Source organism: Gambusia affinis, linkage group LG11, assembly GCF_019740435.1.
Source record: "Gambusia affinis linkage group LG11, SWU_Gaff_1.0, whole genome shotgun sequence".
Taxonomy (NCBI): Eukaryota; Metazoa; Chordata; class Actinopteri; order Cyprinodontiformes; family Poeciliidae; genus Gambusia; species Gambusia affinis.
In genome coordinates this window covers 17,995,112-18,010,853 of record NC_057878.1, presented here as the reverse complement: position 1 = coordinate 18,010,853, position 15,742 = coordinate 17,995,112, and the positions used below count along the sequence as shown (strand labels likewise).

The window sequence follows — 15,742 nt, the reverse complement described above, 5'->3', positions numbered from 1 at the left end:
ACAATATGATTCAGACGATGCTTGGATGTGTCTGGACAGGAAACATCAGACATGAATAAATTACAACAAAATGCTGTATATTGATTCTTCTTTTATTCCCTCACAGATACTTTTTCTTTAGCTTGGAAAAAATAAATAACTTTCTTTTTAAACACTTCAAGAAAATATGTTCTGTCTTTAGTGAATGATTTGGAAAAGATGAATGTTGTGCTCCAAACTAGCTCTGGTACTGGTCAGTTGTTGGCCACCCCTAAGACTACATCCTGGCCACCGCAGTAAAAATGTTCTTGCTCTGCCACTAGTCCCAAGCATGTTAAGGACAGGTTACAACAATAAAAAGAAAACATTTGGATACATGCATATTCAATGTAGTTTATTTATGCAGTGCCAAATCACAACGTATGTTATTTAAAAGCACTTTACAATAAAAACAAAAAATCTGTTCAGTTCAACCATACAGGTTCAGTCCATACATTCCAATTGATCCTAGTAACCAAAACCTACAGACAAGTTCAGTTCATTACTAAAACTGGTCAAGACGTTTTCTGTCTAAGGAAACCTGGTAGATTGCATTGAGTCATTGACTCCTCACTCCTTCTGAATGAGCATGTGGCAACTGGACAGTTGATTGCATCCCTCACACTGAGAATACATGTAGAGACAACAGAAAGTAAAAAACCCCTTTCTTGTCACAACCAACTGGACATGTGAGAAGACCGAGCACACACAAAAAAAGAAAACATAAAAGCACTGATCCAGGAATACTTTCTAAGTTATAGAAATCATAAGGGATTAACGGCAGCAAGTTGCTCCTCTAGCAGAGAAACCCAGTTAAAGAGTTGAGCCAGTAGTTCAACAATGTTTTAAATACTGATCATTTATATAGCTGCAGTTAAACTCATTGCCTCTACAAAAAAAAAAAACAAACATTACAAAATTAGTTGAAATATTCAAATATTTTTCTCTAAATGTAAGTAGCTTCAACCTCTCCACAAGAGGACTTTTAGCCATGCTAATATTATTCATGCAAACTCTTGATGGGCCTACAGATATAAAGACAGAATGGTTATATCTGTAACGATATAACCATTCGTTATGTCGTTACATAAATACAATATGAGATACATAAATACAAAACTGAACAAAAAGAAAAGCCATTGCACTTTAACTCCATAAACTCAATGTTATTTCTCTTCACCCGAAGCAGCCAAACAGTTACCAGAACCAGTAGCTACATTCAACCTTTCGCTGCTCTGGGTCACTATGTGCAGACAGTTAATTACCGTAACTATTTTTACTGAAATTTTACATTATGCTCCAAAATTTTGCGTGTAAGCAATTAAAACCTGCAAACACAGCAGAATGACTTAATTGCTTTTAAAGCTGGAAACGTGTGGGTTTTGTCACTACGGTTTACCCGAAATTGGTTCATTATGGTCCCTGTCATTAAAATGGGTAAAGTTCTCATTTTGTGCAATAAAGTTTTTATTAGTTTGAAACCCGGTGAGGAAAATAAGCCTAGTGCTAGTTCAAATCCAGACAGTAAGCTTTTTTTTCCACCTTATGAAGCATTATTATCTTTCTGCCACTGATTCATGACAGAAGCGTCAGCTGCTCATGACGTCCACCATCGTAAAGCAGACGGCCAGCCTTCACTTCTCACAAACGCATTTTTTCCGTCTCCACAGCTTCCCACTGGTGGCACCATGTTCGGGGTTTCCACCTCAACCTCCTCTGCTTTTGCTTTATTTTTTAACATCTGTGTCTTTATTGTTTTTGTCGCTGCAGCAGAGACGCAGACACCGTCCCCGGCTCCGGGTAAGTTTTCTTCAGGCTGCTGTGAGGTTTTTTTTTTAACTTTTTTTTATGTGCGGTCATTGTGGTCAGGAGGTTGTCACATGACATCAGCAAATTAGATTTATAGTGAGCAAAAACAAAGATCAGCGACTTGGATAATGATTTGGTCCATAAGCTTTTTAAACAGAGCTTTTGTTGCATTCAACAGTGAAACCTAGTGTTTTTCAATCTGAGTTTTAAACTCCAAGTGCCAAGATCGAACACTCACAAGCCTCTGCTTTATTGTGCTTCAGTTTTTATACATCATTTTCTCTGTTTCAGCTCTTTGTAGCCTGAAATCCAACACTAGTTGTGATGAATGTCTGCAGAATGTGGCAGTAAGTTTTACACCTCTCAGTTTTCCACTTTCTTGATGTGTTGCCGTGATTAGTGTGTGCTTTCGCAATTGCGATTTCTCATCAAAAGTCAGCAATGTTCGATTTGAATTTGTTTGTATTTTTCCCTCTTTTTTCTTTATAAAATCTTTTTTTTTTTAAAAAAGATCATCAGCCAAAAATAAGGAAAAAATACATTCGTTACGGATTTTTAAAGATTCCCAGACTTGCTCCTAATTCTTTGTACTCTGACTGTAGGGGGCGCAGTATCAACTGTACACGTCAAAGGGGTTATCCTTTGCGTTGTTGACCTCTAAACAAATACTAGTTAACCCAAAATTATGAAATAAACAAATATGCACAAGTTTAATTCAGTTTGACTGAGGTTGAGGTTTTAAAAACAAAATGATTTGAGTAAATTTTTCTGTACCTCTTTTATATATATATATATATATATATATATATATATATATATATATATATATATATATATATATATATATATATATATGTAAACTTCAGACTTTTTACTTCGGCACTCTTTTCTTTACCACAAATAGGGAAACAAATTGCTTGTATTTTGTTTTATGTGTGTTTTATAGCACCGATACCCACTCAAAAATTCATTGAACCCCATATGTACCAATGAATATGTTTGTGTTTTGTTTTGGGGGTTTTTTTTATGTTTTTTTTTTTTGCTGTTGCAGTGCTTGTGGTGCTCTTCCACCCAACAATGCATGGACTACCCAGTAAAGAACATCCTGCCCCCCAGCAGTGTTTGCCCCCTGAATGATGCACGATGGGGTGTGTGTTGGGGTAAGACAGCAAAATGGGATGTGTCTCAGCCTTGCATATATCTGTTGTGTTTTAACATATATTTTGCAAGTATATGTGATGTTTTTTTAGTTAGAATTATTGAGTAAATATCAAGTATGTGCAGTTTTATTATAGTAATTTTATTTTTATATATGTGTTCATTTTGGAAATTCAAACTCAAGTATAATTGAAACAAGAAATTACATTAACAAAGAGCATAAAATAAATAAAGCATTATGTATATCTCAACAAGGAAAATAAATCAAATTCACTATTTTAAAAAATCAACAAAGCAAAATCAACCAGTTGCCAACAGTATAGTCTTTATCAAAGGTTAATATTCCATGTTAATAATGTCTAATTTTTTAATGCAGTTTTTACTGTTTAAATTCTCATATTTTCAATCGGTTTATTTTAGTATCATCTTTGTTTTTGAATGTAAATACAAAAAGTGTCTGAAAGTTACATGGCAGTAGTTCCCTTTGAGCTTTGTAGACCTTATAACTTTCAACATTTCTATATTTACTAATTTCTTAAATTTTAACACTCAACTTAATAAGCACAATTTTGGTATGGACTCTTGCACCATAATACAAAATTGGTCTTCTTTGTAATGGAAATATTCCTTCCACACAGTATAACTCACACATGGGAGAAAATATTAAAGAGAATAATTGAGGTCAATATGTCAGGCATGGATGATACCGTCTGGGACCCATTTTTAGCCAGGTTACTGTCTATATGGGCCCCATGCGTAAATGAAGGCTAGAATTTCAGTCAGCAACCAATTTCCAGAATTGTTTGGTTATTGGTGTAAATCTGAACAACTGCTGACCTGTCAGCAGTTTTAGAAAAATAAGTTTAAAATGTTGGAACATTAGACAGAGCTGCTACAATTTTTTTTTTTTCAAACAATTTAAAATCAAACATTTTATCTCTGATAAAATGTTTGAAATGTACTACAACCTGCTAGTTGACCATAAACCCTCAGGTCAGAGATCACATTTTTACACTGCTGGAAGTTTCTTTATGGGTGGATTTTATTCATTTCATTTTTCATTTCGCCCTTTTAAAATGTACAGTCAACTTCCAGATATTGATCATCACGATGTCAGTACTGGCTGGAGTCATCATCATTGCCATTCTCGTCTGCTGCTTCTGCTGCTGCAAGTGTGAGAGGGCTGGGTAAGCTGTGAGTCACATGAAACACACTGGCAGAGGAATCTGGTTTATAACCAAAGGAGGAGGCAGAGCGGTGGTGAGTTGGAGACAATGGGTTATTATTCTGTAAGGCTGGGCTGACACCGCTATCTCCAAAGAGCTTTCTCTCACTGTTGCATTTAAGCCTCAGCCTCTTGTAAGAGCTTGGGTTATAAAAGAAGAACTATACTATATTTTGGATATTTGCCTAATTTATTTATTTATTATTATTATTTTTTTACTTTTTTAATGTTAAAATCAATAACCCGCCTCCTTTTCTGCAGCATTCCTTGATAGGATTAGTATAATCTTCTCTTTTGTTAGCCACATTTCCCAAACAGATAAAAAGAAACGGCATCTATGCTTGGTGTTTTGTTTTTTCGTTCCACAAACGGAGCACTAACCCACAGCTGGGGCTTTCTGCTGTGTTTTATAGTGCTGTTTTGTATTATGTTCTCCAACCATGAGAATAAATGTTCTGTGACTTTCACAGAACATTTATATTTATATTGAGATAAATTACACACAGACTGACTCTATTTACTAATTAGAATACTTTGGAAAGCCACTGGTTACATTGGATCTCATTGTGGCGGTATCAGAGTAAGAGTCTCAAAGAAATTGACCCACATATTTCAGTTTTTTCTTCCAGTTCAATTATTAAGCATTATTTTGTGCGGTCTATTGCTTAGAATCCCATTAATTAAAGTTTTTGGATGTAAGCTGACAAAATATGAAAAGGTTCAAAAGACACTGGATCCCATAAGAATTTTACATCTTCTTTAAACCATTTAATATTTTGAACAAATAAACACAACAGTTGTTTTTATTTATTTTTCATTTTTTAGAAACAAAAGAGAAGATGCGCAGGTGGAGAGACAGACCCGAGCGAGGAAGGCCCGTCAGAAAGCCAGGTGAATGGCTGTTGAGTAGGTGTCTGCTAAGAACCTGATCAATCCCTGTTTTCTGTCTAGATTTTCATGTGGCCAAAATCTAATTTAAAATCATTTTCAACCAATTACACGTTTCTTGCTTCAAATATACTCTACACATTAACTTAGTTGCATATTAATTTGATGTGAAAGTAAACAGATCCAAGCTGTCCGAGTTGTCTGCTGTTCAACCAGTTTCTCCTTGATTTTCTCCCCTTTTAGGAAAACAGAGATCCAGCTGAGGCATGATGAAATAAGACAGAAATATGGTGAGACCTATTCTTTTGATGATGAAATTTGGAAATATCAGATAGGGATTTTAGGATATAGCAAATTGTTAATGTGCAGTTTTTTTTTTTTTTTGTTTTAAAAAAAAACAAAAAAAGAATAGCACAGCAAAATATATTTAATAAGGTAGTTAGAGAAAGTGAAGAATAACAAACTATAATGAAAAGATTACAAAGAAAAATCTTTCTTTTTCAAGTGGTCAATGTTTCCATCTAGTGGATAAAGGCAGAACTACACTTCTCCAGTTACTGAAACTATTGCTCTTTTGTAAAATCCACATTTGCCATTATTAAACACTAAAACTAATGCAATTAGCACAGTTTCCTAAATTCAATCTTTGTTCATGTATTTTAATAGGCATAGCGAAGGAAAATCCTTACGCCCGCATGGATGATCATTAGGAGGAATGTCAGTGAAGAGGATCTTTTTGATGCCAGTAACAATGAAATACTGTCATATGAGTACCTGTTGATAAACTGTGATCTTCCAGATTAATTTCAGTGTGACTGAGCTAAAAATAAAAACCTTGTCTTTACTTAACACTTGTTTCACAAATAAAGGCCCTCTAATGTTTCACAATTAGTTGAAGGATTGTTCAACTAATGTGCTTTTTTGTCAATATGTAAAACAAGCTGTAAGGCACAATGTTGTCACCCAAGATAAGCTAAAACATTGATAATGAAGGATTTTACATACATTGCAGTGTTATAACATCTATGCTTTCATTCTGCATCAGCACAACTGTGATCTGATCTAAAAGGCCTTTAACAGGTTGGGTTTTTTTTGTCTGATTTTAAACTTTATTAGATTAGTCTTAAAATGTATCAGAGTCTTTTAATGACTTGATTCATCAGATCTTTGTGCAAGTAATAATACATTTGAAAATAAAGACAATAAACAATTGTGTGCTCTGCTTTTTTCTACTTATATGTTCATTAAAGTTAATTTCTCTGTTTAAAAAAAGATTCTTTTAACCACAAATGGTGGCCTACTGAATAGTATGTCCATCCACTCTACTGTATATGCATTAGTAGTTATTTAGACCTCCTTTAGCGCAAATTACTGCATTAATGTAGAGTAGCATGGAGGCGATCAACTTGATGCACCGCTGAGGTATTAAGGAAGTTCAGGTTTCTTTCAAGGCAGCCTGCCTTTGTTGTTGGCTCTGGTTTCTCTCATCCTCTGATATGACGATACTCCACAGATTTCTACCTGGCTTAACTGAGATCAAGCACAACGAGGTCATTAAAACATCTATTACTACATTTGGCTGTGTGGATAGGTGTCAAGTCCTGCTGAAAAAAATCAAATCATCATCTCCATAAATTTGTCATCTGAAGGAAGGATGAAATACTAAAGTTTACTTTTGGCCTTACAAAATACCTGAGTTTGCACAAAACTTTATCATTTGTTCATTCTAAAATATTCAATCAGTTGTGGTCAGTTGCTCAGTACTGCAGTGCAGAGTAATACATTTTACTCTTAAATAATTTCTTGAATTACTAATTTTTACATCCATTTGAGTCAAAATATATTGAAGTAGTGCTACTACTTTTGCGCAAGTACATTTTTGGGTACCCATGTCTGATTACGTAGTGGTAGAAAAAAGACAAAAATGTTGTCATTTTGGAGTGGACATCTGCCATGATGTCCACAATTGAAAAAAAAGTGGGTAGAGCTAAAAAGATGTATTCAAGTAAGAAGGCCAACAAACCTGACTCAGACAGATGCACTAGGGAGAATGGGCCGAGATAAGAAATCCAAATTTGTCAGAGGATACAGATTAAAACTGAGGTCTACTTAATATCCAGGAAATGTGTTGTTTTTGCAATTTTAAAAAATGCTCTTTGAAAAAGTGGAAACTTAATATTTCTGGCATTTCGCAAATAGAAACATCCTTGGTAAAGACAACTAACCTAAAACAGACAACGAGAAAAATGGTTGCGTTGTTACAGTGTAACTAAACATTCGGTTTTATTTTCCTCCAAATAATTAGAATTTTTTTAAATTTTATATAAATTACATATTCTTAAGCAAGTAAAACATAAACTTAACAGTTGGAGCAGGCTTGCCATACACATTTAAATCGATATTACATATTTGGATTAATGATTCAGTCTCCCTGCTTCTTCTTCTTTCCTTTTTTATGGCGGTAGGCAAACAACTTATAGGTGCATTACCGCCACCTTCCTGACAGTCTCCCTGATGCTGGCTTTATTTCGTTAAGAAGGGATATGTCTTGTATTTCGTCATATCCGGTCCAGCTCTCTCACGGGAGTGCGCAAAATTTCTGTACGCGTTCACGTATCCGCGGCCCCGTTAAGTTTGGGAACACGTGATCCCGTTTGGTCGAATCAGGTTTTAAAGTTCTGTCCGGTGCGCGCTCTTGCTTCAGACGAAATAGCCGGGCCGTAGGAGGTGAGAACAACCCGCCTCAGCAGCACCGACACCAGGCTCCACGTTTGTTTCAGGCACCGGAGAAAGTAGCAGCATGTCTGAGGAGAAGCCAAAGGTTGGTACCGGGGTTCTGCTGCTGAAAGCCGCCTCTTGGTTCAGTATTTAATGCTAATGATTACCGCTGTAAGTTTGCGCCAAAGACTGCGGTAACCGTGTTTAAGCGGGCAGACGGGGAAAACAAAGGTTTGCGGATATTCTGGGTTTGTGCGCACATTGCGCTTGAATTTAATATTTTTGATAAGTTAACTGCAGTTTTACATATTGGGCTGCATTTAAAATAATTTATATTCTCAAATACTAGCATGCGGGATGATTGGGGGGTAAAAATCATTTGCGTTTTCCCTGTGCGTTTGCGCCATTGTGGCTCTCTGCGCCAGTTTTCAGCATGGGCTAGCATGCTAAGCTAACCCCCTGGATGAACAGAAAGCGGCATGGATGTGTGAAACCTTCCCTCAGCGCTGAAATCTGACAAAATTAGCTCCAGCTACTCGCTCCCGGCTTGTCTGCTTCTTGAGTTCGTGATGATGAGGATGAGTAATTTTGTTGCAGGAAGGAGTGAAGACGGAGAACGACCACATCAACCTGAAGGTAGCAGGTCAGGATGGATCAGTGGTCCAGTTCAAGATCAAGAGGCACACTCCGCTCAGTAAACTCATGAAGGCGTACTGCGAAAGACAGGTAAGCTCAGCCCCCTTTACACTGAAATACACCTGATTTCTTTCCAGGTGAAAAGAAACCAGGAAGTTGTTGTTGTTTTTTTAACTTCAGACTTTACATCACAACAGCTGTTTTCAGTTTTGATTTTGAGTTGCATTTTTGTCTTTCACAGGGGCTTTCAATTCGTCAGATAAGGTTTAGGTTTGATGGACAGCCGATCAATGAAACAGACACACCTGCACAGGTTCGTAAAGCACAACGTTACACATTGTGGTGAGAGCAAGGTTACATTTTTCAGTTTGCGTTTTGTGCCTCCAGATGTTTGAATGCTCTAAAAAGCATACAAAATAACTTTTGAGAGTAGGGAAGCTCTAGGTAATATTTTGCCATTTCTTGTGTTGAGGAACCTATTTTACATTTACAGTATCCCAATTTTGTGAGTCACGTCCTTTGTATATATTTTAAAATGTACAATGTGGAAATTCCCTATGAATTTATGACATATGCTTCCAGAAAATGGTAAGCTTTTAAAGAAAACAGGAAATCAGTAAGGGGAGATTTTTAAGGATGCAAACAGGAAAACAATTTTTTGAGATGTGAGTAATGAGAAAAAGAGACAAGAAGGGAGAGGTGACCTAAAAAAATGAGATAAAAGACAGAAATTCTAGGTTTGGAGGATTAAGAAAATGAGAGGACAAAAATAAGGTGAGAAGGACACATTTAATTTTTCATACTTGTGTTTTCTTTATTTTATGTCCATATTTTTTCCAAGGCTTGATTACAAATTTCTCAATTTTTCATATTAGAGTAAAACATCCGTAGCACATTTAACGGTCATGATAAAACAAATAAATGTAAACATTTTTATATAAATACGCGTTTAACTTTCAGTAAACACAACCTGAGCGTCGGTATAATGTTAAAGCGGAGGTTTAGGTAGTTTAATGATGTGGAGCTCGCGGGTGCGTTCCTTTCCAGTCAGCTGGTTGATGTGATGATACAGCAAAGAAGGGAGAGGGGTTTCTATTGAACTGGAGGCAAAGCATTTGTCAGCAGGAATCTGGAGACCCTTGGAGCGATCAGGGTTGATTGTATTATTCATTAACTGCTGGAAACGTAAATGAGCTTTGAACTAAAACTGCTAGAGATCCCCTGCTGGTTGGTTAATACACACCCTGGATTTGTGTATCTTCACTGACTTTTTTTTAATAGTAATTGAGGCATTTTCTAAACTCAAAATTCTCTGCTTCTGTATTAAATCGAATTAGTAAAATCATTATTTTGTTGTAGAGCTAATAGCCTACAACCAGAGAAGAAGGCATTTACATGGATAAAACAAAACTATATAAACACAGTGGGGTGTAATATGAAGTGCACTATGTTGGCAGCATTGCCTAAAATTTAGTGCAAACTTCTACCCTCCACACCTTTCTGCTCTCTGGCTCAAAAATGGTTGGGAGTCGATGTTCAGCTGTTAATCTTAAAAACAATCGTAAAAAGCTAGATTTAAAAAGGTGAGTTGAAGACGAAAGTAGCCATGTAACAATAGAAGCATTTAATGTCATCATTACCGTTTCATCACACTTATCAGTTTTTTCACAGCTTGTTGGAATATATGTAAAATATGCCAAATGGATTATTGCAGACTGAATTTAATTTATTACGGTAAAGTTGACGACCAACACTTTTTTTTTTTATTAAAGTGTGCTTGCATTATGTCTTCCATGTTAACAGATTTGGCTACTGATTGTTATTTAAATGACATCGGAAGACTGCAGAGTAAACCTACAAAGCACTCAGTCTTATTTTAATGAACACGGTAAATACTGTAAAGTATTTACTGTGCTCAATTATTAAAACTGGTGAATGTTTGCAAGAAGTCTCTTCATTGTTCATCTGCTATCTTGACAGTTTTCATAAAATAGACTTTGTCAAATTGCTTCAATAAAAACAGTCCCGTGCTGTTTGCACACTGGACACAAGTTTGCACTGGACTTCTGGTCCATGAAATTTTCAAAGTTTCAAAGTTAAATATAAGACTTTTTAATATTTGCAAGCATTCAGTTAAAGTTGCTCTGCTTTCATTGATCAAACTTTAAACAAGATTACTGTGAAAACACTTCTAACAGTTAGAAATGCACATTTAGAATTAAAGTTGCTTTTGAAATATTATAAATAAAACATTGATAAACATTCCGATGTATAATACTGCCACCAGACAAAATGTTATGTTTCAATTGTTGGCTGTGTCTTCTATGATTGTATTTTCTGTGTTTTCATGATGTAAAGTACTTTGAACTGCCTTGTTGCTGAAGTGTGCTATACAAATACACTTGATTGATTGATTGATTGATTGACCCTTAAAGTAATATGTGAAGTGGCTCCCAACAGAAGAACTGATGCATCAAAATATTTCACTTCAAGGTTGTTTTCAATTTACATCTTTGAGTTTCTAAAGGAATCATGTTGACACCCATTTTTTAAATTTTTTTTTATCTCTTTTCCTTGTTTTCTGTGTCAACTAGGGGGACACAATATTCAATTCTCTTTGGAATAAACCACACACTGTTCTGGATGTGTTCATGTGTATTGTATGAATATTTAAGCTATTCTAAGAATTTTGAACTTCCCTCAAAATTGTTAATTTGAACAGGTTTGTATGTCCTTGTGCATGCTTTGTTTTTATGACTAAATTCTTTTTGTTGCAGCTGGAGATGGAAGATGAGGACACTATTGATGTATTTCAGCAACAAACAGGAGGAGTCTACTAAGTGGCATTTGGACTATTGATGTAATGTCAGATTTTGTTCATGATGTATTGTTTATTTCTACAAGTTAAGTTTTTTTTTTCCTTTTCTGTGCTTGGCTTAAGGCCAGGCTCATGTTTTTTGGCAGACATTCAGGGGCTGGGGGGCAGGGCAATCCTAAGTCTGAAGTAATGCAGGGGAGCCCTTTTAAAAGTGTTTTATTCTCCTAAATGAACTATTTGTCTGAAGCTGGGGCTTACCTCAGATCAGACATCTTGTAAATGGAGGGATTGTGTGACAAGATGTGCTCGAAACTCTTGAATCATAAGCCTTATTCTGTCTCTCAATTTATAAGCATTTAGACTTAAAACGGGTTCAAATATTTTAATTGACGTACTGGTTAAGATATTGTGTGAAATTCTCCTCTGCTTGAGGCTGATTCTGATGTCTGGTAGCATTTTTACAACCATGTAACATATTTAACATAAACAGGAGAAAATCTTGTGCAACAAAGGGTTAAATATCCATATTATATTTAAAGCCAATCTAAATAGTGTTGTATGGTTTGCAGGACCAAAAATGTGGATCTCTAAGGTTTGTAGATGTATAAGTTACTGTACATTGTTAGTTCCTTAGTCGTACGTAGGGAAAACTGTTTCCTTCGCTTGTAAATGGACTTTGTCACAGAGTGGAAAAACAGCTCACCTTTTTGGTCCATCACAGTCGCATTGGTATACATCCAAAGTCATGCAAACTGTCTTGACAATTTTTGAATAGGTTTGTAAAAAGTTCATCACATCTTTTCTTTTTTTTTTTTTCTTTTTTTTTTTTGTTAGCTGCTTTTTGTTTGATTACTGGGATTTTTGTTGTTTGTTTTTTGTTTTTCCTTTTTGTTACTTTGAGAATGTCCTTCGGTGTTCTAAATTTAACTTTTAAGAGCAAGTAGGGACATTGGCTTTTCTTCACCATTTGTACATTATTTGTCCCTGTTCTGTGTACAATAAATATAGTTTGATACCTCTTGAATTGTCTGCCTGACCTTCATTTGTGGGACATTGCTGGGAGGATTGGTATTTCTACATCGTTAAATATTCCTATGTGCAGGTTGTATTGGGGTATAATTTGAGTTACGAAGCCGCCACACCAGGAGCTTCTTTTGTTTTACAGTGCATTTAAGTCTTAAACGTTACGACATCTTTATACACTGCTGCAAAATTTTATTTGGCCCCTTCAAGATTTTCTAATTGATTGTCACACTTAAATGTTTCAAATAATTTATATATCAAAGGCTGCAAATCATTCCATATATTAAAAGGGGGACCTTGAACAACTTGGTCCCCCCCCAAACCTAAATGTCATTAATCATTTGTGATGACTAATCATATAAAACCATAGGGATTTTTGACCATTGTTCATTGCAGAAATGTTTAAGTCTTTCTCCACTGAAGGGTTATAAACCATGTACACCCCATTTAAGGAAATGTCACTGCACATTATTTCTTACTAAATACCTTTGTTACAAGCTGAAGTTGGTTAATATCTTGGGATATTTTTTGTAAAGATAAGAAATGTAGGAGCGCTTATATTATGGGGAAATATCAGTATTAGTCATTTAGGACCTTAATGAGGATTATTATTTACTAAATGGATGTAAAATTTAAACGTCCACCATGAAATAGTTTGGGCTTTTTCTGTGTAATACAAATAAAATGCACCAGAGGGCGTGATTATGCCTGGCTTGGATTGATTCTTTCACATCTCATTTCAGACTCAAAATTTTACAATTATAAAAGCATATCTGTTGCTCCAGACGAGGGCTGAAATCTCACGTACCTCCTCCTATTTAAGCAAACTTGATTTCACAGATGTTCTCTAGCAGCAGCTAAGTGAACTCCCCCCATGAGGTTGCTCACACAAAGGTCTGATTGTGTTGCATTTATTTCTGGCACTTTCTTTGAATGTTATGTGTCCTCAGGCGGGTTTTAGATATCTGCATATTTCCAGAAATGGCTCAGAAACGCAGCTGTTATGCCCCCTCCGCCTATACATTTAACCTGCTGATGGCTGAACCAGAATGTTTTTTATTGACTGATCACAGCTGGCTGCTGCTTACTTTGTGGAACGTCTCTGCAAAGATAAACTGTGAGACATCTCTGAAATTATGGCAAGAAAACAATGGCATTGCTTACATAAACTGTGGGAGGTAACTCTAGTGTGCTCATTCAGTTTTTTGTCAGTAAAATGACCGTTGGTCGTATCAGGAGCACTCATGACTCATTACACACCCTCATTTGTTTGACAGTGCATTTATGAGAGCTACAGTAATTGTTATTGTATTAGTGTTGAGTCAGTGAACAGCTTGTGTCATGTGCTTTTCTGCAGTGACAGTGGTGAAAGGATTGCTTATTTATAAGAATAAGTAGTTCACTTACACAGTCACAGAAATGTACCAAGAAAAAAGTGTGTGAATGGAAGGTGATTATATTTTATTAAATTTGTATGTCGTATAAGAATATATTTCACGCTTCCTTAATTTGTTTGCTGTAATGTACCCTAGAGAGGCTTCTTTTAGACAACTTTCAAATGTGAGTAAATAAAAACACCTAAAATAATTTTATTTATAATTTGACACAGTACTTTGTAAAAGTAAAGACAAATCTTTTGGGGGTTGTCTCTAACAACTTCACATGCCTAGAGACTGATTCGCCCATTCTTCTTATCAAAATACCTCAATCTGAAATTGTATTGAGAGTATAAAATCTCAGTCCAACTATCCGAGTAACATTCCAGTCCTGCCACAGATTATCAATTGGACTTCGGTCTGGACTTTGACTGGACCATTTTAGAAAATGAATACATTTTGATCTAAACCGTTACACTGTGGCTGTTGTTGGGCTCGTTTACGGACTTAAGGACGTTGTCCTGTTGGAAGGTCAACCTTGGCCTGTGTCTCAAATTGTTTGCAAACTCTTGTACTTTTTCTATCAGGATTATTGCATATTTAAGTCCATCCATCTTCCTATCAGTTCTGCCCGGCATCCGTGTCCCTGATGAAAAAAAGGCAAGCATGTGGATTTTATTGGAAGAACAATTTTATTTATATCTCCCTGAGAAGTTATGACTGCCATATTCTAAAAGATTACAGGAAATATATACCAGTTTCAATTAATTATTATTCCTTCAACAACTTTAAATTTCTTTAACACATTTAAGTTGCAACAGTCCAACTATTTAACAATCTTATATTCAACAGTTGAAGAAAATGTCATTTAATGAGGTATGTTCTATTTTCTCGATTCAGGTTTAATGTTTAAAAAAAAATCCATTGATTATACAGAATGTTTTAAAAGACCATAATATAAGTCAATTAAATCCATTAAACTGACAACCTTAATGGACTTTAAGCATTAGTTGTATAAACTCCTCATCACACAGGGAAGGAACTGCAGCCAGGAGAAGTCATATGGATGGAGAACATGCAATGATTTCATGAGGTCAGTCAGCAGTATTTCCCATCCTCAGTGAGCTAAACTCAGATGTGACACCCTCCTCTGTGGAATCAGCCCAGCAGCCTGAGTAAAACCACTGTCCCTGTGGAGAACTTCTGGATTATCTCCAGATCTCTCCATTGCTGATGTCACTTTTCAGAGCATGAAGCCAGTCCCCACCCTGAACAACAGATCCGATTTCTTTGTATTGCGGGTAAATTATTTTGAAGACAGTAACGAAAGAGGAGTGGCTGTCTTTGGAGTTCCACAGAAAATGCAATTATTGCTCTTCACGAATGAAGAGTCACTGCCACTGTCACATATCTCCTTGAATAGAGATATATACATAAACTGAGGATTTACTACCTTAAATATTCCTATAAAGATACATGTTGCAATTAGAATAATTATTTTAACACTGATTAGTGTTTATAAAGCAATATTTTGTTTTGTACCAACCTCAACACAAAACATTTGTGCTCTGAAACTGATGTGCCTAAATATGAAAATCCAACTTTGAAAAGTTTTTAAGTGTGCTTAATTTCACAATAAGTTTGTGATTAAATAAAACATGTTTGTATGGTTTGTCTGATAGGTTTGGAATAAACCTATCAGATTGTAGCCAGGGATATTTCCTATGAAATAGATATTTGTTACAGTACATAAATTAGAATGTTATTGAAAAGTTCATTTATTTCAGTAACTTGAATCACTAACTGAATCATATTATATATAGATTAATTAAACAAGAAAAAAAAGATTTTTGGGATTTAAAACTACTTCTGAAATTAGGAGTTCTAGTACTTGTGGCTTGTGGTCCATTTGGTACGTTTTATTGCTTCCTGTATGTAAAAAAAAAAGATAATCAAATGACGTATATTTACACTCTAAACTGCTTCCTTTCTAAGGGGGACCTGTGGCGCTAACTTTGTTTGCTTTTTCAATGAACTCCAACTACCACAATGCAACACCCTAAACTATCGTCT

The 15,742-nt window shown here is 35.5% G+C and overlaps 2 protein-coding genes across 3 annotated transcripts; both read left to right on the top strand.

Moving 5' to 3' along the window:
* Positions 1 to 1,599: 1,599 nt before the first annotated feature.
* Positions 1,600 to 6,309, top strand: pttg1ipb (PTTG1 interacting protein b). 2 transcript variants are annotated; one of them, XR_006372217.1, is made up of 7 exons: positions 1,600 to 1,818; positions 2,119 to 2,174; positions 2,879 to 2,987; positions 4,070 to 4,172; positions 5,036 to 5,116; positions 5,342 to 5,388; positions 5,765 to 5,785. XR_006372217.1 is itself a non-coding variant. In XM_044132685.1 (7 exons), exons 1-7 carry the CDS (start codon positions 1,707 to 1,709, stop codon positions 5,806 to 5,808), a joined length of 537 nt encoding a protein of 178 aa, XP_043988620.1. In that variant the 5' UTR covers positions 1,602 to 1,706; the 3' UTR covers positions 5,809 to 6,309. The 2 variants fall into 2 exon arrangements, 1 of the variants encoding a protein (XP_043988620.1); XM_044132685.1 differs by having other exon boundaries at positions 1,602 to 1,818; positions 5,036 to 5,101; positions 5,765 to 6,309.
* Positions 6,310 to 7,748: 1,439 nt separating this feature from the next.
* sumo3b (small ubiquitin like modifier 3b) lies at positions 7,749 to 12,294 on the top strand. Its single transcript, XM_044132684.1, has 4 exons — positions 7,749 to 7,919; positions 8,414 to 8,542; positions 8,694 to 8,765; positions 11,230 to 12,294. The coding sequence occupies exons 1-4, from the start codon at positions 7,899 to 7,901 to the stop codon at positions 11,290 to 11,292; spliced, it is 285 nt and encodes a 94-aa protein (XP_043988619.1). The 5' UTR covers positions 7,749 to 7,898; the 3' UTR covers positions 11,293 to 12,294.
* Positions 12,295 to 15,742: the final 3,448 nt, after the last annotated feature.

Coding starts and splice junctions, on each gene's coding strand:
- pttg1ipb (XM_044132685.1), top strand. CDS start 1,707: ATGTTCGGGGTTTCCACCTCAACCTCCTCTGCTTTTGCTTTATTTTTT. Junction 2,988..4,069: donor ACGATGGGGTGTGTGTTGGG/GTAAGACAGCAA, acceptor TAAAATGTACAG/TCAACTTCCAGATATTGATC. Junction 4,173..5,035: donor TGCAAGTGTGAGAGGGCTGG/GTAAGCTGTGAG, acceptor TTCATTTTTTAG/AAACAAAAGAGAAGATGCGC.
- sumo3b (XM_044132684.1), top strand. CDS start 7,899: ATGTCTGAGGAGAAGCCAAAG. Junction 8,543..8,693: donor AGGCGTACTGCGAAAGACAG/GTAAGCTCAGCC, acceptor TGTCTTTCACAG/GGGCTTTCAATTCGTCAGAT. Junction 8,766..11,229: donor AAACAGACACACCTGCACAG/GTTCGTAAAGCA, acceptor TTTTTGTTGCAG/CTGGAGATGGAAGATGAGGA.